We start from the raw sequence: 23,512 nt of genomic DNA on the forward strand, positions 1-23,512 counted from the left end.
GAATCCACTACTTGCTCAAGATAGGCATCTTTGGTTATATCAATAATCTGTTGACACTGTTTTGCATTAGAAGCATAAGCGGTGGGACATTCATGTTTCCAGTTAATATCAGCAAGGTTGAAATCGCCTCCTAGCCAAAGGTGGGCATTGCTAGGAATTCTACTAAGTGTGTTGGCTAGGCATTCTAAATACTCGGGGTCAGACGTTGAAGGTGGTTTGTAGAAAGCCCCTATGTACAAGTGTCGCGATCCTATGACCTTCAGCCTACACCATACCATCTCGATATTGGATTCATCAGTGAGTTCCACGGGACTGTCACTTGTATACTTGTTTGATACTAGGATGAACACTCCGCCACCTTGTGAGCCGGTAGAGCGATCACGTCTATATGGAGTGAAGTTGGGTGGAAAGACTTCAGCCTGTAGGTGGTGGTGGTGACATTTTATTTTTTTAATTGTTTTTTTTAGATGGCTGTTTCGCCCTTGAATTGCGTTCATGCTCTTTCTGATTGTATATTGGACCATATACATGTGTTAATTGTGTTTCTAGATGAAGCACGAACACCATCGTAAGAATTCTCCTTTTAAAGCTTTTGTACATGTAAATTTTATACATCGACATCGTATGAATAATATATATACATCGTTCCCAGAAAGTACGGGACAGATAAGCAAATAACAGACCCTTTTTTAACATTTTGTTTCAGTCAATAATATTAAAGGGGTAGGGGAATAAAGAGGGGCTGGGCGGGGATGAAAATCTAGCAATTAATTTATAGTCGCCTTAGAGCCACAAGGCAGGGAGCCAAACAACAATGAACTAGCGACACAATCGTATAAACACCACATACACAAATAAATTCATTATCATTGAAACAATAATGGTTTGCATAAAGAACACAAAAATAAATTATTTATATGAGGACTTATTGAACATGATACTGTTTAACTGTTGAATCCGTACATAAATAAATAAATGAAAAACTTCAGTGATAAGCCCAGTAGACATGAACATACACTTACCACAAACATACAACACATGCACTATAAGGTTTATAAATAAATGTCTGGAATAAAACCATGTAACAGTGCATGAAACATGAGTTTACTGGGAAGGAGGGTGGGGGAGGGGGAGGGGGGAGGGGGGAGGAGGGGGTGGGGGGTGTGGGAGAGTTAAGTAAGTGAATGTTCATGTACAAAACATGGCATAAAATCTAAGAATCTAAAATAAGTAAGATACTATTTAGAGTTTATGAAGAGACATTTGAGGACAACTTTATGTTAGTCAAAATGTATTCTTAGAACAAAGCCTTTCCAATGTTTGTTTTAAAGTCCTGGCCCCTAATTCTGGAAACTTCTTAAGTCCCTTATAACAGGATTAAGCTAATCTCATTACTTTTGGTTTTCATAAAGTTGCGTAATATTAACTTCTTTAAGAGTTTTTATACTTTAGATAGCAATTATCTTGATGATATTTACAATACACCGTTTTTCATTTATCAAAATTCAATATAAGTATATATTTTGACTAATTGAAATAAGCGACTTAAGTCTGTTAAGCTTAATAAGTTTCGAGAAAATGGGGCCTGTTCTGCTGGATTTGTTTAATCTGTATTTAACTCACTAGGTACTAAATTTTTATACATGTAAATGCTCTTCTTCAATAAAAAAACCTGTTTATAATACTAGTAAGCATTCTTAATATTAAGATTATAATCAAGGACTTCACAACAAGAAATGTTTACTGCAGTTTCACACTTGTTTATAATATTTATATAGAAAAACAAGCAAACCTTAAGTTTTGTGTTCAGGAAGTGAAAAGTCAATTATTGAAATATAAATGTGAATTTCCCTTCCTGTTTTAAATCACATATTCCCATGAAATTAATCACACAGTCCCGAGAAATTAATTTACTCTCAAAATCAAAATATAGATACACAAGAGTAACCATAACAATCCGTCTATGAACATCTTAGCACATATTTATATATTCCTCCAATTTAATTAAATACACTTAATAATTGAGTGAAATTCAAATCATATAAATACACATGCACATAATAAATATTTGAACCGAACATTAATGAAAATCAATACACCTGTAATCTGATGGCTGTGACCTTGTCACTGTTGTTGGGGTGTGAATGACAAACCACGTTTGTGTGTTACAATTTTTACTGACTTAATTACAGTTTTGGATCGAAAATAGGAAAAATAAATGAACAAATTTCAGACTGATTTTTTATCCATTTTCTGTTCCTGAAATCAGCCCGGCTCCGTCAATATCGGTCCAGACTGGCAAATTTTCGGTTTGCAGAAGCTCTGACCTAGATATACCCAAGTGAGTAAATACAGTTGATAAAAAATAACATGCAGCATGTGTCTTGAATATAAAAAAATTACCATAAATAATGCTGAAAACAATACAATAAAGCTATGAGCAAATATTAATGAATTATATAAATATGAGGGCTACACGACCCTGAGCGAATTTTAGAGTTTATGTTCGAAAATTTGAAAACAAATAAAGCAGCATATGCCCAATTTGGGACTGTTTTATATTTTCAATATTCGAACCTGATTTGAAACTATGAGTCTTTAAACTATACAGTTCATTTTTCTTTTTGTAGTACCGTTATTTGATATACTATTTTACCGAATGTTATTTTGGTATTGTAAAAATATATTAAACGGAACGATATCATCTAAATGCATGGACAGTCCTGTAGATTTTTAGGTATTTCTATCACTGAATCAATAAAATGTATTATTGTTATAAAATGTTTAATCTCTTGTTTACAAGTTTTTTTAAGCCTCATAAATTTGAAACAAAACATTCCATAAAATAAAATAAATACTGCATCTTTTTAAATGTCCAGTAAAGAGCATTAAATTGCAACCATTGAAAAAAACAATAAATTTGTTTGAAAGCAGAACTATTTTTGAAGAGATGCGATTTAAACCTATTATCCGTCAATGAGATGAAATGATTATCAGCAAGAGCTGTCATAAGACAGCACACCCAACTATGCGCTGCTTTGTCTTAGAAATGATTACAATAATGATGTAACATTTAATTTGGGAAAACCTGGTTAAAAATGTCTAAAGCACTAAAAAAAAACAAGTAGAGAAGTGAAAAAAAGGCAACCAAGAGCCATAATTTGTATTTAGGGTTAACATGGAGTCATGTAACCTAATTGTAAGATGGTCGTTAATAACTGTGTGAAGTATTAAGTCAATTGAATCAAGGGTATTCAAGTTATTAGTACAACTCCCAACTTGCCCTCAAACTTTAACCTGACACAATGTGCCCCAAAACTTTAACCTGACACAATGTGCCCCAAATCTTTAACCTGACACAATGTGCCCCAAAACTTTAACCTGACACAATGTGCCCCAAAACTTTAACCTAAGCTTCTATTAGTACAACTCCCAACTTGCCCTAAAACTTGAACCTAGGTTTCTAAATCAAGCAGAAGCCATAATTTGTCTTTAGGAAAATATGGAGTTATGTTACCTCATTGTGTGATGGTCCTGAACAACTGTGCGAAGTATTGAGTGAACTGAATGAAGGGTATTTATGTTATAAGAGAAAATGCCATATAGCTTTAACACCTTAGCCCAGTCGCTGACGATAATGGGGGAGTAGTAAGCCACCTTATTTTTTTTTTAAATGAGCTAAAGATGTATTTATTATTTAATTAATAGATAACTAATTAATATAATTAATTACAATTCAAGTACATGTATTAAACAAGTTGAAAAAAAACCACAAATCAGAGCCCTTATTCTAAATTTCACTACCGCAGAAAAACAACACTTAACTGTATTAAAACAAACACATAAAAGAAAAAACAAATTGAGCGCAATATTCACATAAAAATACAAAATGCTTTCATAAATACAACCAATAAAATACAACTATTATTAAAACATGCATTTCAGCATTTTATATGTTGAATATATTCTTAATAAATAAAATTCTTTAAAATGCAACCACTAAAATTAATATTTTAAAACTTTATTATTGTGTCAAAAGTTAATATTCGACAAAAATGTCAAACAATATTAAAAACTCAAATTCCCAAAAAACAAGAAAAATCACAGTGTTATGTATCAACATAAAATCAACAAATATCCATATAATAAATATGGAATAAATAATATAAATAAACCTGACCCCAATTACAGGTTAAGGCCAAAAATAGCTCACTCAACTTTAATTACATCCACTTATTTTACCACTTTACAGCCTAGCATGGTTTGAAAAATATTATGTTTTTAAGCTGTTAAGATCATATTCTATCAGTAATTATATATTTATTTTATTAAAGGCAATTACAGGTCAAGGTCATAAATAGCACATGACCCATTTGACCCCAAAGTCATAATGTATCATACAATGTTCATTTTTAACTATTAGGTGACATTAGGTCAGACCTCAGAAATAAAAAAGCTATATATATGACCAACACATTGCATAGTAACAATTTATGAACCAATTACCAAGGTGCACAGTTGAACTCAGTGTATTCCATTCTGTGTTACAAGGTCAAACATATAAGACACAATTACCATGGTATCAATGACAATAAAAATTGGAATGTTTTTTTCTTCAAGGGACACAATGTGTATTCCTTATTCCTACTGGATCTGTATGGCATATTTATTGCCAACCAACATTAGTCTTCAAACGTGTCTATTGCAAATTCGCAAATTACAATACAATTTCAACTGTATCAATGTCACAGCAATATAACAGCAGGGTCGAATAGGCATCTTGTTGCAATGTCACACTGACTTATTGTTATGTCACAACATATGACCCATTCCTGTGGGGTCAAGGTGGATTGACCCAGAAGTGTGAAGAAGATTAGCTTATTGTAATGTCACAACATACGACCCTATTTCCATAGGGTCAAGATCGATTGACCCAGTGGTGTCAAGGTCCGCCTCATGATACATCAAGGTCAAGGACACTTGTTGAGCAACTGTGATCTGCATATTCCTGAACATGTTGGATAACACAACCTGAAAGATACAGTAAAACCGAATTTTGACAGGTGTATAAGAGAACAGCTAGCAGGAACACACAATTTGACTATATCACACCATTAACCAGAGAGCATAATTACAAAGGCATTTGATCAAGAGTCAGTGGACTTGGTGAAGATGTTCACGCTGGTATTGTTAACATACAAAAGTTCATTTGAATAGCTTGGGCCAATCTTTGACATTATGTCCAAAACTCAAAGTTATTGGAAAACCCCACAAGTAAAAGACAACTATTGCAACAACATAAACAAGATGACAACAAAACCACAACAACGAAGCTTGGTTTGGAAGATTCAGAGCAAAGCAGGCGTAATTTCATATAAAATTAAAGGAGATACATCTGTCTTGTGCCATGAACTCAGTTTTTATTATAACAATTCAGATATACTGCTGTTATTCAGATGAGTAGAAAGACTCATTTAATTTTTGTTGGGTTACGCCCTTTGATAATATGCAAAAAAAACTGTTCTTTTCACCATACCTCGCAAGTAGCACACTTTTGTTCAAGTAATTGAAATGAAGCATCATAATAATGTTACCAGTAACCATATGTGAGTATGAGTTGCGACCAATATTTCTAATTAGTTCAATATATTATTTGCTTACCTCTCCACTGCCTTCACTACAGGCCAAACCCTTGTTTACAAAGTTGCAGTCATAACCCAGTCTATGTAGAAACAATGCAGCAGAATGTTTTGGTACCAGTCTATCTTTCCCATCATCTGCATTCTGATTGGTCCTTAGGTTGACCATGTGAGTGTCACATGGCAGCTGAGTAGCCAATGGGGAGAAGGCTGAGAATTGTGGGTATTTAGAATGGTGCCCAGTATTTGCAGGAATGGTAAATACAGGATGTATGAGCTGTAGGGATGTGTGATGTGCCAGAAGGGAGGGGAATGCGAGTGGATTGGTGGGGCTCTGAAAGTTAAAAAGAAAAAAATATGTCAAGCATAAATTTACAGCAAGGAAGTTTAATTCTACTCAAGGTTCTTTTACTGTAAAATAACAATTTGACTATTTCTTTCTTAAAACAGAGAAACCTGTTAATCCAGGGATTTTGTTTATATCATTTATTTATATGTGTACACCTTATTTCTCTCACGTAAATGTATCGTCTGCTAGTCGTGGCCCCAATATCACGAAAATACTTAAGTCAAATCTCAAATTCAGTCTCAACTCATTTTACCACATAGCATCAAAATTTATCAAAAATCATATACAATGTATGTATTTTACACCTTTTAAAAGTGCAATATATCATAGAATATGCTGATTAAAGCCTTTGGTCAAATTCCAAGGGAAAGATATTCTACAGCCAAAAATGTATTTGAGCACTATTCTTTGTTCTTTAAAAATACTCCAAGTATATTTTTTGCTCTAGAATTAGTTTTCTTTGAAATATTGACAAAATCTTTTTATCTCACTATGAGAAGATATGTTTATAAAAAGCATAAAAACAAGCAAGATTTCAAAATTAATCATGCTTTGCTTTTATGAGGTAAAATGATGAGAATGAGATTAGATTTGAGTATATTTGTGATATTTGGGCCAGGCTTCAAACATTTAAAATCTACCTTCAGCCCATTGCATAAAAAATTATAATTCTTCGGTTTGGTTAAAGTAAGTCAAAAGGTTAACTGATTGGTCATTTTTTATCCAATGAGGACTGTTGACCAATTAACTTGCTTACATGTGCAAACAAACCAAAAGATAACCAATGAATAAGTTATCCAGTTTTTACAATTTGGCCCTGTACTTCAACTTTTCAATCATATTCAATTATTCAAAAGAAGTTTTTGACCTTGGCCCTCCCATATTTTTAAAAATTGCCACTGTTTTAATTGAAAATTGCCACTGTTTTAAATGTAAGAGGAGAAACTTAGCCATGTTTATGTATTTCTAGAATAGACATTTGGACACATTCAGAACTAGAACTGGTGAACTGAAATCCTCATATTTCTGCTACATAACATCTATGCGGATAAGTTATCCAGTTTTTATACAATTGGCCCTGGGTGACAATCAACTTCATTCATACTTACATACGCTCCACTGGCCCTGGTTTCAAACAGCAGTTTAAATCTACTGGGCGTTTGTTTACTATCAGTGACCCCTTGACCCAGTCCCCGGCTATCATCCTGGTTCAATCTTCGATCCAGCATCACCTCCATCACACCTGAAAACATTGTGGAATAGTTTAAAGCTGCACTATCACAGATTGATCATTTTTACAACTTTTTTATTTTTTTGTCTTGGAAAGAGCAAATTTTGCATAAATATCTGCAAACCAATGATAAAAGATTGCTGACAAAAAATCAGATCCTAGATTTTTATATTTTCGTTTGAAAATTAATGTTATATGGCTTAAACTGTTACAAACAGTTTAATAAAAGTGCATCGATTTTGTATCTTAAATATAAAAAATTGTGATCTAATTTTTTCTAAGCAGTCTTATATAACTGGTTTCCATGGATGTTCGCAGAAAATGGCTCGTTCAAAGACAAAAAATAAAAAAGTTGTCAAATCGTAAAGACATGATAACTACCTGGTTATGAGTTGGTGAATCCCAGGGAGTTCACAGAAAAGATGGTAACTCTGTGTTTTACCATTATAAAGGACAGTAACTCTGTGCTTTACTATTAGAAAGGACTGTTACTCTGTGCTATACAATTAAAAGACTTGTTTACTACCTGGTAAAAAATGTGTGTTGGCGAATCCCAGCGAGTTAGCAGAAAGGATGGTAACTCTGTGTTTTACAACTAAAAGACATGTTACCTACCTGGTTGTGTGTTGGCAAATCCCAGTGAGTTCGCAGAAAGGATGGTAACTCTGTGTTTTACAACTTAAAGACATGTTACATACCTGGTTGTGTGTTGGCAAATCCCAGTGAGTTCGCAGAAAGGACAGTAACTCTGTGTTTTACAACTAAAAGACATGTTTACTACCTGGTTGTGTGTTTGCAAATCCCAGCAAGTTAGCAGAAAGGACGGTAACTCTGTGTTTTACAACTAAAAGACATGTTTACTACCTGGTTGTGTGTTGGCGAATCCCAGTGAGTTCGCAGAAAGGACGGTAACTCTGTGTTTTACAACTTAAAGACATCTTTACTACTTGGTTGTGTGTTGGCGAATCCCAGTGAGTTAGCAGAAAGGACGGTAACTCTGTGTTTTACAACTAAAAGACATCTTTACTACCTGGTTGTGTGTTGGCGAATCCCAGTGAGTTAGCAGAAAGAACAGTAACTCTGTGTTTACTGTCCTCTATGAAAGCCATGGTGGGCATCGGGTAAAAATTGCCCTGCAGGGTGAGTTTGTCGTAGTAGCGATGTTTTTGCATCTAAAAATAGAGAATTGACCAGTTAAGTTCTATAACATATATATATAAATTCACTTTAAATGCATGGTCACCTTTGTTATTACCAAGCTGTGAAGCATCATCATGGTAAAATCTTATTAATGGGCTATTATATATAACATTACTCTTATACTTATTCTAAAGCATTGTAATAATAGTATTATTATTATTTGAAACAGTAATAAAACAAAAAACTTATAGACAAGATGTTTTGTTCATTTCTATAATACAATTTTCAGAAATGCACAGCAAAACGCTCAGATTGGAGATCTGATAAATGGTACTAGGCAATCAAGATTAACATCAGTACACAGAAGTTGTGTACTATACACAGATGGGGGGAGGTCACTTATAGAAGGCTTAAGGCCAAGTCATAAACCATAACAAAAGTTTTAGCCAGGTTTTCAAAAAGACAGTGTGCTACAGAAAAGTGTTTCAGTGCTGTTAAAGCTGCACTCTCACAGATTCACTGTTTTTACAACTTCTTTATTTTTTGTCTTAGAAAGGGCAAATTTTTGAGTATGTATCTGCAAACAAATGATATAAGACTGCTGACAAAAAATCAGATCGTAGATTTTCATATTTCCGTTCGAAAATTAATGTTTTATGGCGTAAACCACTGGTAACGGTTTAAGAAAACTGCATTAAACATCATTTTTTGTACTTAAATATAAAAATCTGTGATTTTTTGATAGGGAGTGTTATAAAACTGGTTTCTATGGATTTTCACAAAAATTGGCTCGTTCCAAGACAAAAAATAAAAAAGTTGTCAAAACGTTCAATCTGTGAGAGTGCAGCTTTAAAATTAACAAGATTTTGAACAATTGGTCCATGGTTTGCAGAACAGTGTAACCGTAACTGTTTGCAACAGATAAAGAGACCCTGGAGAGTTATATTGTCATAGTAACAAGTGATTTATTTTTCGGAATTATTTTTGCAGCGTGTGCCTTCCAAATTGGGAAAGATACCAAATCAATCCTAATCAGCTAATATAATGGCAAAAATAAATGTTTTAACTTTTTATGCATACAATATGCTGTGAAAGAGTAAGTCTTGTCAAGGGTTTGTTTATATTTCAAGAAATTCATTGCTTTTTTCTTCATTAACATAATCTGCATTTTTAAAATGGGGAAAAAATTATAACATTTTGGGAAAAATGGACAGTTTTTCGCAAGAGGAAACAGCCTTTAAAAGGCAGTAAATTGCACAAAAAAATCACTGGTAACATATGAAAGTAAATAGTTCAGAGTTAAACAGAGAGTTCATTTTATCAATTTACGAAAATTAATCAGCAAAGGAGTAAGGCCTGAAAGAAAAATATGGTTCATAATGCCCGACCCTGCATATGAAATAGGCACCCATCCTACTGTTTTGATAATAATAATAAAACCTAATAATGTATTTTAAAACCTTCAAATCTATAAATAAAATATTACTATAACACCATTATCAAATAATGATTATAATATTCTTACATAAAGCGTAAACATAAAAACAAAGTAAAAAGGTTTGTTATTTTAAAAGCCTACCTAACCTTACAGTTTTTGAAAAAGGTAAAAACCTGAACAATCCATTTTTTTTACCTAAGGATGGATTAATTATCATATAAAAGATAATTATATGTATTGACAATACTTTTATTACTTACATGGAAGCCATTCAGGTCTGTGTAAAATTCTCGCTCCGCATTTTCTACATCTGTTGTAATTCGGACAGCTACCTCCATATTTCTCTGTGACTGGATGTCCACAATGTTCTGTATATCTAAGGATATGCCATCAACACCTGGAATAAACCAAGACTGAGCTATCACTGAATATAGCTTATATACATGGATCTCAACACTGTATGTTTGTGTTTCTTTGTGAGAAGTATCTCCAGAATAGTACCATGGCCTAGAAAAAATACATTTGGTTCTGGTTACCCGACCCTATCTACGAAAATAGGCACCCACCCTACTGGTTTTATCGTCAGGTATAAAAATAGAAGCTTTATACAGAAAATAACTTAAACACAACTCTCCTCTCAACAATAACATTTTAACATAAAGTCTTATTAAAGAATTAAAAAGCCTACCTACCCCTGAAAAGTATGTTAACCTAACAAACCATTTTTTGGGGGGCCAAAGGATACAATGTACTGTTATTGACCTGTTAATTGATCGTGAACTGTTAGGGAAGGATAACTTTGGACATATAAAGGCTAACTTCAGTCAAATGAAGGTTTATTTTGGTGAAATTAAGGCTAACTATGGTCAGATAAAGGCTAACAAAGGTCAGATAAAGGTTAACTAAGGTAAAATAAAGGTAGGTCAGATAAAGGTTAACTTAGGTCAGATAAAGGTTAACTAAGGTCAGATAAAGGTTAACTAAGGTAAGATAAAGGTTGACTTAGGTCAGATAAAGGTTAACTTAGGTCAGATAAAGGTTAACTAAGGTCAGATAAAGCCTAAAAATAGTCAGATCAAGGCGAACGAGGATTACATAAGGACTGACTGAGAAAAAGATCACGCTACTTACCAGAGGAGTTATACAGACGGACAACATGGGTGACGAGGTTAAAGTACACCTGGACTTCCGACACAACTGGGCCTTTGACCACATGAATAACTGGAGGAGTATGGTCTGGGAGGGGCTGGAATGGATGATGAACAGTGATAGTCATATCCAAAGATCCTCATGATTCAAGTCAAGTAAATTTCATCTATAAGTCAGCACATACAACACAGTAACACAAGCTCAGCAGAGCTTTTCATTCGGATTTAAGATTCATTACTATGACATTTAACATATAAGTTAAAAATAACCCTGCAAAAACATTAAAAGTTGAAGGTTTAGTTAAAGATATGTAAATAGCCTAAAGGACAATATCGTTTAAATTGTTAATCTAGTGACTCTACCCTTGAAAACTACTTAGCATTTATATGTAATTTAATTCATTTTAATTTGTTTAATGACATAGTGGAAATGTAAGTCACAATTTATTATTCAAATAATTAGAAAGTCTATGATTGTCTGTAGCTTTGATAGAAGAGTACAAGATACAAGAATCTATATTTCAAGTCGGGTATATGCTAACAAGAAACATAAGCTCAATGACCTCTTTTCCAACATGAATACTAATCACATATAACTTAGCTAAACATAAAAAGAGCTGGCGCCCTGGAAATAAAAGTATATAATTTTAAATAGGTACAATATTGGAACAATTATTTTCAAAAGTCGTTTGTTAATATATTCATGCATTACATTACAAAAAGTAAGATGGATTAGAGAACTGTTTACAGGAATGCCAATGCAAATTTGTAAAAAAATTAGGAAACCAGTAAATAAATAGAAGTATCCCATCACACTTTATATGAAATACAATCCTTTGTTTAGATATGATAAAAGGCAAAAAATAAAATTTTGAAGTTTTGTGGCCCCAAAAAAAGGAAAACAATTGAAAAGAGGAAAATTGTCATTCCTACATGTATACAGTGAAGACATCAACTTGTTTTCCTGTTTATACAGGCAAAATTGGAATGAACAAAAACATGACTCAGCCTTACCCTAGAGCTTCCATCAGGCAGGAAGAGATATGCCCCACTGCGATCACCATTGTGGTTCTTCGTTCCATACATGACAAAGTCCAGCTTTGTGCTTCGAATACTCCCATCTTCTTTTGTTACCACCGTCTGAAATCGAGTTAGTGATATAGTCCAATACAAGGGCCTAGCATATCAATTGTATGTTTCAGGTCCCAACTCTATCTAATAAAAGCCACCAACCCTAGTATATTATTTTCAAAATGGTCCTTCTGCCATAAACACAATTGTTTAGAGGTCAATGCTAAAAATATCATCTTCTTTTTAAAAAGGATTTTTTAACATTGGCTGAGGAAAAACACATATACTTTTCCAGGAGGAGGGAATCGGGCCAAATTTCAGCTCCCCGAATGGCTAAAAAACAACAACACCTGGTTGAAGTGGCCACCTGTCTTAAGCAGACACTTTGACCATTTCCCAAAGGTGGCCACTTTATACAGGTTTGACTGTACTTGAAAATCAGACGAGCTGATGATGATAGTAAAATATCTCTGCAAAATGAGGTTGCTTATACACGGCTTCAATGCACACCACATACTTACATTCAATAAACCATTAGCTCCCCTAAAGGTGGCCTTCATGTAAGGGTTCTCCAGGGTAAAGTCTCGGGCCTCTGTTTTCTGTATGGAAAAGGGTGCCCTGGAAATGATAAAATTATTTATTATATGCTTCCTGGGGAGTAATAGAGATTTATAATTGAAATGAAAATCATATTTCACTATTTCAAACAATGTAATTACATTTTGATTTTTTTCACTGTTTTGAAATTGTAGCGTACTCTCAATTCCTAAAACAAACAATTATCCTCTATATGATGCACAAAATGAACTAGTAGAAAACAGGCTACTGATATGACAGACATTTTCTATATTGAAATTGATATTACAATTACTTTAGCAATTATCCAATAACTTCACTTAACATAGGCATATATGTGAATCAAAATTTGGCTTTAAAAACTCAAAACGTCTATTGCATTTGATGCAAATTGTTAGTTTAAACTAATTTCTTTTAGCTGATTTGTAACGAAAGCTGACAGCTTATAGAATCACTCTCGAGGTCAAACTGTTATTGAAGAATAGATGTCACTTAGAGTATTTTTGCTATAAATCACACCTAAACCATGGTTGTGAATTTTGGGGATGAGTTTTATAGCAAGTTGTAGAAAGTCTAATTTTCATAATACATATAGTTAAAAACTGTAAACTCAATATCCAAAGGACTGGCAAAATACATCGGGTCTAGGGAATATCAAGCCAAGCGGGAATGCTTACAAAATAGTTTTACATCAAGTTTGAGCCAATGAGGAAACCGAGCCCAGCAATATCGAGCCAATAAAATCAATCGTAAGAATAAAAGTTTCACTTAATAAAATACTGTTTACAATTCAAAATATGAGTGTTAAATACAGATATTTCAATCCAGTAAGCAAAGTCTCGATTCTTCATAAAAGCTTACCGCTCAATTGGTGCATCTGACTGAACATTTAGAACCAAGATGGATACAGGAATGGTGTTGCTGTTTGAGGTCTCTGCCACACGTTTAACCATGTATTTGCTAATTGCCAGTCCAGGGATGGTTACTCTAAATGAGACCTGAAATCAGGGGAGATAATATTGTTAAATATGTTGTAAGAAAATGGAGGGGAGATAACTAACAGTCGATCAATAAGAAGATTGGCATGCTAATTGCAGTCTCTGCTACAGGTCTAGTGTTTTTCCTCATTGCCAATCCAGGAATGGTAACTAAAAATGAGACCTTAAATCAGGGGAGATAATATTGTTAAATGTAATGTAAGAAAATGGAGGGAAGGTAACAACCAGTACATCAATATGGAATCTAGAATTCTGGTTGCCATTTGAACAACATATTGGAATGTTTATTTGTAATTGCCAATCCAGGAACAATAACTTAGAATGAAACCTGAATCCAGGGGAGGTAATATTGTAAAATCATGTATTCAAAAAATAGTATTTTTTTAAATTTATATGACATGGGGTATTTTTGTATTCAGGGAATATTTGTTTGTCTAAACAAGTTTAATCCATGATTAACAAGTAATTTTAAAATCCCTCCCTGCATAAAAAACTAACAGTCAAGACACTGAAAAGCAGACCGGGGGATGGATGGTGTGATTTTAATATGCCTACAAAAAAAACACACTAAACACGCAATCTCAACAATGCTTGACACCATCAACATACAAAACAATACTTTGTTCTGCAGATCAGTATGCGTTACCTAATATCCAACATACCTTGTACACATTCTCCGCTATTATATCATCTTTTTCCCAGACAGGCGCAACCTGGGCAAGCACTGGCTTGTTGTTTTCATCTTGAACCATGACATGTGGCGATGACACATGTATGCTGACAACCTGGTCTCTCTCGTGGGCTAGTGAGTTGTAAAGCAAAACCAGTCTGAAAAAAATGATGAGATTTTATGATGAGGTCTCTTTAAAGCAGAGATTTTCATGAACTCTTAATTTGTACAGTGATACCAGTCTGAAAAAGTGATGAGATTTTATGATGAGGTCTCTTTAAAGAAGTGATTTTCATGAACTCTAATTTGTACAGCAACACCAGTCTGAATTTTTTTATTTATCTCGATTCATAATGCGTGGTGATAATACATGTATACAGACTACCTGGTCTCTCTTAAAGAACACGAATGAAGTTGTGACCTGTTTTTTTAAGTTATAAAGGGAAAACATTGTAAGTTTCAAATAGTAGAAAAATATCCATGATTGATTCCTTGACTGTTAACCCTTTTATTAAGAATGTTAGATTATTTTTAAAGAAAATTGTCCCCGCCCTCTCCCCATTTCATGTCACAACTGCAGAACACTATAATAGGAAGGGTAAAAATCACAATCGCTAACATTAACACTAGGGCTCTGAGCAAGAACTTTGGGCACATGTTAATTGATAATAAAATAAACATGAATATGAGGGCTTATAGAAAAAAAGATGGAACTCCATACAGAATTAGAAAGAGTGAAGTCTGTTTTGCTCCACCCTGAAGTTAGAGTCAGACATACCTTGAGTCGTCCCCTTCTTCTCCGACATCAATGACCTTGGGCACGGGCAAGGCATCATGTGCTTCTCTCGTCTCATCCTAAGTGGGAATATAAAAAACAAATTTAGGCTATTTTCTAAAAAATATACAGGAAAATTGTTTGTTTCAGTGTAAGATCGTAATATATTTTCACCGAGTCAGATCAAAAAGCTTTACTTTATCAGTGGTGTAGCCAACACCTAATAATTACTTTTGGTTTTCACAAGATGAACATTATGATAAAAAGTTTTAAGATAGTTTACATTAAAACATAATTATATTCCAATCAGGAATTAAAATCATTTCATCGAATAATTGCAACAGAATTATAATACAATACATTTATACATTTTATGCATTCGGTTATTCATACCTCGTGCCAGGTGGGAATAAATAAACAGTTCAGCCAATGTTTAAAATCAGTATAACTTGAATGAATGCTGGCAAAGATGACAACGACACCAAGGCAATCACAATCTAACTCAAGTAAAGGTATCTTTGAAAGACAGACCAGCTACAAAATGTGGAAACAACCTGATTAAATTTCAATGACCCATAAAACACTGGAGAAGTTTCTATCTGGCCAACCAACTTAATACTTACAATATCAAACAAAGCCGGCTGTTCATTACTACCCATCCGGAAGTTTTCCTTGCCGGCGAGACTCAGATATGTGGCACAGTCCTTGATCACATGTTTCGTATCCTCCAGCGACTTCAGAAGCCTAAAACAGAAGAATGATATCTTGAATATTTGATCACATGTTTCATATCCTACAGCGACTTCAGAAGCCTAAAACAGAAGAATGATATCTTGAATATTTGATCACAAGTTTCATATCCTACAGCGACTTCAGAAGGCAGAATCTGTGAGAGTGCAGCTTTAAGTAACATTCTAGGGAGAATACTTCCTTCTATCTATCTCAGCAGCATACCTGTTTCCGTAATCCACGACCACAAAGTCCTTGGCTGTTCCAGTGATTCCATCGTGGTGTTGGAACAGCCCAAGGTTCCTGCGCGCCTGAATCAGTCTGTCCATCATAACAGTAGCTGGGAAATTGTTGAGTGCCTTCTGTTGCCTAGATACCGTCAATGCCATGGAGAAAATAATTTCCGCAGCCCTGAAAAATATACAGACCAAATATTTCTATCTATTAGAACAGTAGCTGGGAAACTGTTGACTGCCACCTGTTGTCAACAAACAGGCAGTGCCATGGGGTAAAATATTTCTGCTGCCCTAAAAAAAAATAACACAGAGAGGACAATTGTTTTTGCTTCAGTTTAGAATAGCAATATTTTTCACTGATTGACCAAATGTTTTCACGAGTGGCTTTACCACAAACACAATATTTTCTTTCAGTGCTCACCAGGTGAAATATCTTGCAATCTTCTTTTTACACTAAAACAGATATTTATTATTTTTACTTTATGCTTATAATAGCTTAAATCAAGCATGAATTGGTATTTAAATTGAAAACTGCACCAAATATTAGTGAATTTTTTTTATTTATTTTTTTTTTGGGGGGGGGGGGGTGGTTAAGATTGTAAAACTTTAAAGATGAGTTGAAATAAAATACAAATCTTAAATAATGAAAAATCGAAAAATACACCAGACAGTTGAGAAAAATTTAAGAAAATTCAATACAAATTGTAAAAGAAATTGTGTTTTGCCATTTTTCATGAAATAAAGAATATTGTTTCTTTTTTCATAGTGGCTGCATCCTTTACCAGCAATTAAAAAAGAACAAATACCTCAAATGACTCTCCATTACTCTGTCCAGATTTTTCTGGAAAGGTCTAGAAGTGAAATAGCCGGACCAGTAATGGTCGTCTTTGTCAGCGTAGGTGAAGAAATCCCCGACAAGGGTGGGGAAATCTGTCGGCTTTTCTCCTGGTTTCACCTTTGACTCTTCATAGATGGATTTGAAGTAGTCTGAGAGAGTTCCAAACTGGGCCTGAAATGAGAAAATCTTTTGTCACTATGTTTGTAAAGAAACAGTTAACAGTACAAATCTATGTACAAATCATTAACTGTTACTGTACAAATCATTAACAGTTACTGTACAAATCATTATCAGTTACTGTACAAATCCTTAACAGTTACTGTACAAATCATTAACAGTTACTGTACAAATCCTTAACTGTTACTGTACAAATCATTAACAGTTACTGTACAAATCCTTAACTGTTACTGTACAAATCATTAACAGTTACTGTACAAGTCATTTATAGTTACTGTACAAATCATTAACTGTTACTGTACAAATCATTAACAGTTACTGTACAAATCATTATCAGTTACTGTACAAGTCATTAACAGTTACTGTACAAATCCTTAACTGTTACTGTACAAATCATTAACAGTTACTGTACAAGTCATTAACAGTTACTGTACAACTCATTAACAGTTACTGTACAAATCCTTAACTGTTACTGTACAAATCATTAACAGTTACTGTACAAGTCATTAACTGTTACTGTACAAATCATTAACAGTTACTGTACAAATCCTTAACTGTTACTGTACAAATCATTAACAGTTACTGTACAAGTCATTTACAGTTACTGTACAAATCATTAACTGTTACTGTACAAATCATTAACAGTTACTGTACAAATCATTATCAGTTACTGTACAAATCATTATCAGTTACTGTACAATTCATTAACAGTTACTGTACAAATCATTAACAGTTACTGTACAACTCATTAACAGTTACTGTACAAATCCTTAACTGTTACTGTACAAATCATTAACAGTTACTGTACAAGTCATTAACTGTTACTGTACAAATCATTAACTGTTACTGTACAAATCCTTACTGTACAAATCATTAACAGTTACTGTACAAGTCATTTACAGTTACTGTACAAATCATTAACTGTTACTGTACAATTCATTAACAGTTACTGTACAAATCATTAACTGTTACTGTACAAATCCTTAACTGTTACTGTACAAATCATTAACTGTTACTGTACAAATCCTTAACTGTTACTGTACAAATCATTAACAGTTACTGTACAAGTCATTAACTGTTACTGTACAAATCATTAACTGTTACTGTACAAATCATTAACAATTACTGTACAAATCATTAACAGTTACTGTACAAATCATTACCAGCTACTGTACAAATCATTAACTGTTACTGTACAAATCATTAACTGTTACTGTACAAATCATTAACAGTTACTGTACAATTCATTAACAGTTACTGTACAATTCATTTACAGTTACTGTTCTAACCATTAACAGTTACTGTACAAGTCATTAACTGTTACTGTACAAGTCATTAACAGTTACTGTACAAATCATTAACAGTTACTGTACAAATCATTATCAGTTACTGTACAAATCCTTAACTGTTACTGTACAAATCATTAACTGTTACTGTACAAATCCTTAACTGTTACTGTACAAATCATTAACAGTTACTGTACAAATCCTTAACTGTTACTGTACAAATCATTAACAGTTACTGTACAAATCATTAACAGTTACTGTACAAATCCTTAACTGTTACTGTACAAATCATTAACAGTTACTGTACAAATCATTAACAGTTACTGTACAAATCATTAACAGTTACTGTACAAATCATTAACAGTTACTGTACAAATCATTATCAGTTACTGTACAAATCCTTAACTGTTACTGTACAAATCATTAACAGTTACTGTACAAATCATTAACAGTTACTGTACAAATCATTAACAGTTACTGTACAACTCATTAACAGTTACTGTACAAATCAAATCATTAACAGTTACTGTACAACTCATTAACAGTTACTGTACAAATCCTTAACTGTTACTGTACAAATCATTAACAGTTACTGTACATATCATTAACAGTTACTGTACAAATCATTATCAGTTACTGTACAAATCCTTAACTGTTACTGTACAAGTCATTTACAGTTACTGTTCTAACCATTAACAGTTACTGTACAAGTCATTAAGAGTTACTGTACAAATCATTAACAGTTACTGTACAAATCATTACCTGTTACTGTACAAATCATTAACAGTTACTGTACAAATCATTAACTGTTACTATACAAGTCATTTACAGTTACTGTTCTAACCATTAACAGTTACTGTACAAATCATTAACAGTTACTGTACAAATCATTAACAGTTACTGTACAAATCATTAACAGTTACTGTACAAATCATTATCAGTTACTGTACAAATCATTAACAGTTACTGTACAAATCATTAACAGTTACTGTACAAGTCATTAACTGTTACTGTACAAATCATTAACAGTTACTGTACAAATCATTAACTGTTACTGTACAAATCATTAACAGTTACTGTACAAATCATTAACCATTATTGTACAAATCATAAGCAGCAAATGTTAAACTCATTAACTATTACTGTAGAAATTTTCAATGGTTATACAAACCATAACGAAGAAGTCATTAACTATTACTGAACAATTAATGGTTAAATGTCATTTTTGTCAGAAGTTGTCTCAACTTCAGCGATTCAATTGGAAGAGACATGGGTGCAAACACTTGAAGTATTCAAAGGCAATGACAACTAATACTAAAGCCAGAAACTCCTATCAAAATTTTCTAATAAAAACATCAAAATGCTCTGCACAACAGTTGTGATATTATCAATGCAATATGTGAAATACATTCATCAATAATCATTACTCAATATAACTTTTATGCAAATTAGTTATATCATCATAGACAATATGTTACCAGCTATAATAATCATACAGATGAATAGACAAAAACAGCTTAAAACCAGTGGATAAAGGACCAGTTTGTTAGTTATTTGCCAAGAAGGATATCAAAGTAAATCCAGGTATTTAAGACATCTTTTTAGTACTTTAAAAACTTCACTGAGAAATGTTATTTTTTTCAATTAAACTTCATTAATATTCAATAAAACTTGTAACATAAGGCTAAATGTTCTTGGCGTCATCATTGTTTAATTTTTAACTAAAAGTTTAATGGTTAGAAGTTATAATTAAAATGTTGCATTACTACATTTGAAATGCAGTAACAGTTCAGCTCCGAATGGATGTAGCATGTATCAAATTTATTTACAGTTGATTATATTAACATTTTTTTCAAAAAAAAATCATAAATGTTTTCAACTGTATCATCTGCTGGCACTGTAAATATTGCTTAACATTCTCTTTCAATTTCAGAAAAAAATGGATGACAAAACCATGTTCATCATCTGCTGGTTCTGTAAATATATTGATCAACATACTCTTTCAATTTCAGAAAAAAATGGATATCAAAACCATGTTCATACTGATGTTAATGACAACAACCATCATTATTCAAATAACTCAAGGCAAACCACAGGGCAAGGAAACAGAAAATGCTGGTGAAATGCAGAAGCAAGGAGACATCAAAGAAACTGGAAAGAGAATTGTTGACAAAAATGCCGACAGAGACATTTTGAGAGCAAAGAAAGAATTGAATGGAAAAAAGAGAAAAGAAAATAACGAAAAAAGAAAAATCAAGGTTGGAAAAAAAGAAAAACACACTGATACAAACAATGATATTGAACAAGCAGTTCGAAATTACAATGAAAAACAAGAAAGGAAAAAAAATGTGCAAGTGGTGGAAAAAGACAGCAATGAAAGAAGAAGACAAGTGAGAGAACTTGAAAAAGAAATGGATCATGTGCAAACAGGTGAAAATGGTAAGGAGAGAAAAGAAAAAAAGTTTGTCCATAAATTTTGGAAACAAAAGAGGAATGCATTAAGAAGAGAGAGGAAAGTTGAGCATCAAGATTTAGAAGCTGGAGAGGCTATTGCTAAACGTAGAACAGAAAAGCAAAGTATTAGAGCACAAAAGAGAGATGTTAGAAGAGAGAAACGAGGTCTAGGAAGTGAAAAAGAAAGTCTACGAAGAGAGGAACGAAGTCTAGGAAGAGAGGATCAAAGTCCACCAAGAGAGAAGAAAAGTTGTAAACCACTCCGAAGAAAGTGCCGAACATCAGAAGAGAGTTTCCTAGAGATGTTTAAGGATCACAAGGACTTGAAGGCTCTCGTAAAGTTTTTGGATGAGAAATATGAACTGGCTCAGATAGTAAGAGATCACCCTCATATAACTCTTGAGGAGTTGCAAAACATACTATTGAACAAAAGTAAGTAATGCTTTTCGAAAGCATTGATATAATATTACAAGGCATAACTTTAAACTCTGAAAAACTAAAATTAGGTATGCTTTACAGAGGCATGGATACAGATATTTTATGAGTGTAAAAGAAAGTGGAAGGAAATATGATAAATATTTTAAGTTACGGGGCTAGTTGGTGATGAAATATGTAATATACAGGGCAAAGGAAATCATATATGGTTTCCTGCGCCCCTGTTTATCCAATTTGAAGTCCCTTACTAATCCTGTAATATATATTATATCAGATTAACAACATGTTGAAATTGATAAATGTTCCTTTAATTCATTGTAATCAGAAAAAGACGCCATTTTGGTACGATATAAACAGAAGTGACCTAATTTGGAAAAATATGGGGTCACTGCATGACCTGTCTGTCCTTGACCAATGGCATTGTGTCATTCATGTTGGAGGCAAGATCTTATACATGACGACAGGCAAAACTTAAGGCCAGAGTTGTTTTCTAATTTAAATCACAAGTGTTGCAGGTGATGTAACTGTTTTGTTCCCTGTTGTTAAGGACAATGTTCAATAATTACCATGTGGTGTCAGTGAGTAGCAATGAATTAATAAGCCTAGGTAGGTGTTATTATAGAACAGTTACACTCATTGTTCTTGTCACTGTTCCAAATGGAATATTTTGTGTAGACAAACAATGAAAATACTACGTGGATATCAAACTTTGGGGGGGGGGAGGCAATTATTTAAATAGTGTATACGTGGGTGTCTTTTTTTGCTAATTTGAACATGACAAGGGTAATTTTGCTTCTGTAGGGGGATGGCATAATTTGAGCCATTACGTAATATTAGAAAATTCCTTTTGGTTGTATAACATGTGATACCATGTTATAAAAAATAATTGTTTGGGTAAGGAGTGAAAGAAATATTTTACATGTTTTTCAAAGAGAGAAAACTATAGAATTAGATACTATTAAATAGAGTAAATATTATAGTCGAAACCTGTTGGTTTGATATCCCAGGGACTGGCCAAAATACTATGATCCTAGCGAATATTGATCCAAGAGGAAATGCTTACACAGGGTTCTCAATAAGTTTCGGTTGAACCGTCTCAAATAGTAAAGTAACCGACCAGCTTCTACTTATTCTACTGAAAATTCATTTAGTTTTCCAAATTTGAATCGGCCCTATTGCCATTTGAACTGTCCATTTTGGCCGGCAGCCGGTTCTTAATGAGAACACTGTTACACAGAGTATATCCAGTTTCAGCCATCGAGGAAATAAACCCAAGCAATATCAAGCCAATAGATTTAGACTGTAGCTTGTTTTTCTTGGATTCATTTCAATTTTGTAAAATTGACTGTCAAAATGTTATAAGGTTATGTTGGACTAAATTGATGATGAATTATTTGATCAATAAAACTTATTAGCTACATATATTGACTTATATTTGACAAATGCAAACACCAACTTATCTCGTCAACAAGAGCACCAAATCTCACTTAATTATCAAAATACCTGGCAGCATTTTGGAGAAATACTTTATACACCGCTGCCAACAAAAATGCTGACATTTACTTTCAACAATTACATTTTAAAAAGAGATTAATATGATCAGATTAATTGTGAAATTTGCTAGTTGTTATGTCACTGAGAACTTACTTACTGTCACTTTTTCTTAAATAATATAATCAGTGTGTGTATACCACGTGATAAATTACGTCATATAATTATGCTACTTCGGAAGGCAATATTTTGCTTAAAATGAAGACTTAAATCAAAGATAACTTTTCTTTTACTACACCATTTTAAATGAAACAAAGAGCAGTCTACGCCGTTTAAAAAGCCCCGCCTTCGTTTTATTACTGGAGTTTGATAAGGTGATTAGTTTCACCAAACACTTTGACAAACCTGTTTCCAAACTAATGTTTTGACAGTGCTCCGTCAGACGGCCGTATTGTGAAAAGGTTTGTCGAAGTGTTTTAAGAAACTAAACTCTCGATCAAACTCTGGTAAAGACCGAAGGCGTGGCTCCGTAAGAGGTGTAGACTGCGCTATGTTTCATTTAAAATGGTGAAGAAAAGGGAAAGTTATCTTTGTTTAAAGTCCTCATTCGAAGCAAAATATCACGTAATATGACGTAATTTATCACATGGTATACACAGTCACACTGATAATAAGACCGCCACAGAGTAAATGCAACACTCATTGTATAAAAAGGGATCTAACTATAAAATCAATAAAGCAAGAGTTATGGGTTTTGCTATAAATTAGCATATTGTCTCTAGTTTCATGTTTATATGCTTCAATTCAATATTTTAAATGTCTTGAGTAATT

At 33.2% G+C, this 23,512-nt stretch overlaps 2 protein-coding genes across 2 annotated transcripts in view; one reads left to right on the forward strand and one right to left on the reverse strand.

Moving 5' to 3' along the window:
* Nucleotides 1–1,161: 1,161 nt before the first annotated feature.
* The window catches only part of LOC128222038 (alpha-mannosidase 2x-like), a 36,365-nt gene continuing 14,014 nt past the window's right edge, over nt 1,162–23,512 (reverse strand). Inside the window, exons 13-26 of the mRNA XM_052930791.1 lie at nt 16,807–17,009; nt 15,990–16,175; nt 15,659–15,779; nt 15,039–15,115; nt 14,253–14,418; nt 13,454–13,590; nt 12,538–12,634; nt 11,960–12,085; nt 10,929–11,043; nt 10,058–10,194; nt 8,250–8,391; nt 7,098–7,231; nt 5,662–5,973; nt 1,162–5,031 (exon numbers count right to left, since the gene is read on the reverse strand). Coding sequence (XP_052786751.1) covers nt 4,879–5,031; nt 5,662–5,973; nt 7,098–7,231; nt 8,250–8,391; nt 10,058–10,194; nt 10,929–11,043; nt 11,960–12,085; nt 12,538–12,634; nt 13,454–13,590; nt 14,253–14,418; nt 15,039–15,115; nt 15,659–15,779; nt 15,990–16,175; nt 16,807–17,009 — 2,106 coding nt within the window. The 3' untranslated portion in view covers nt 1,162–4,878. The remainder of the gene's footprint in view (nt 5,032–5,661; nt 5,974–7,097; nt 7,232–8,249; nt 8,392–10,057; nt 10,195–10,928; nt 11,044–11,959; nt 12,086–12,537; nt 12,635–13,453; nt 13,591–14,252; nt 14,419–15,038; nt 15,116–15,658; nt 15,780–15,989; nt 16,176–16,806; nt 17,010–23,512) is intronic.
* Nucleotides 19,747–22,610, forward strand: LOC128222039 (uncharacterized). The gene is made up of 2 exons (XM_052930792.1): nt 19,747–19,885; nt 20,314–22,610. Exon 2 carries the CDS (start codon nt 20,320–20,322, stop codon nt 21,193–21,195), a length of 876 nt encoding a protein of 291 aa, XP_052786752.1. The 5' UTR covers nt 19,747–19,885; nt 20,314–20,319; the 3' UTR covers nt 21,196–22,610.

This window comes from Mya arenaria, chromosome 16 (genome assembly GCF_026914265.1).
Source record: "Mya arenaria isolate MELC-2E11 chromosome 16, ASM2691426v1".
Taxonomy (NCBI): domain Eukaryota; kingdom Metazoa; phylum Mollusca; class Bivalvia; order Myida; family Myidae; genus Mya; species Mya arenaria.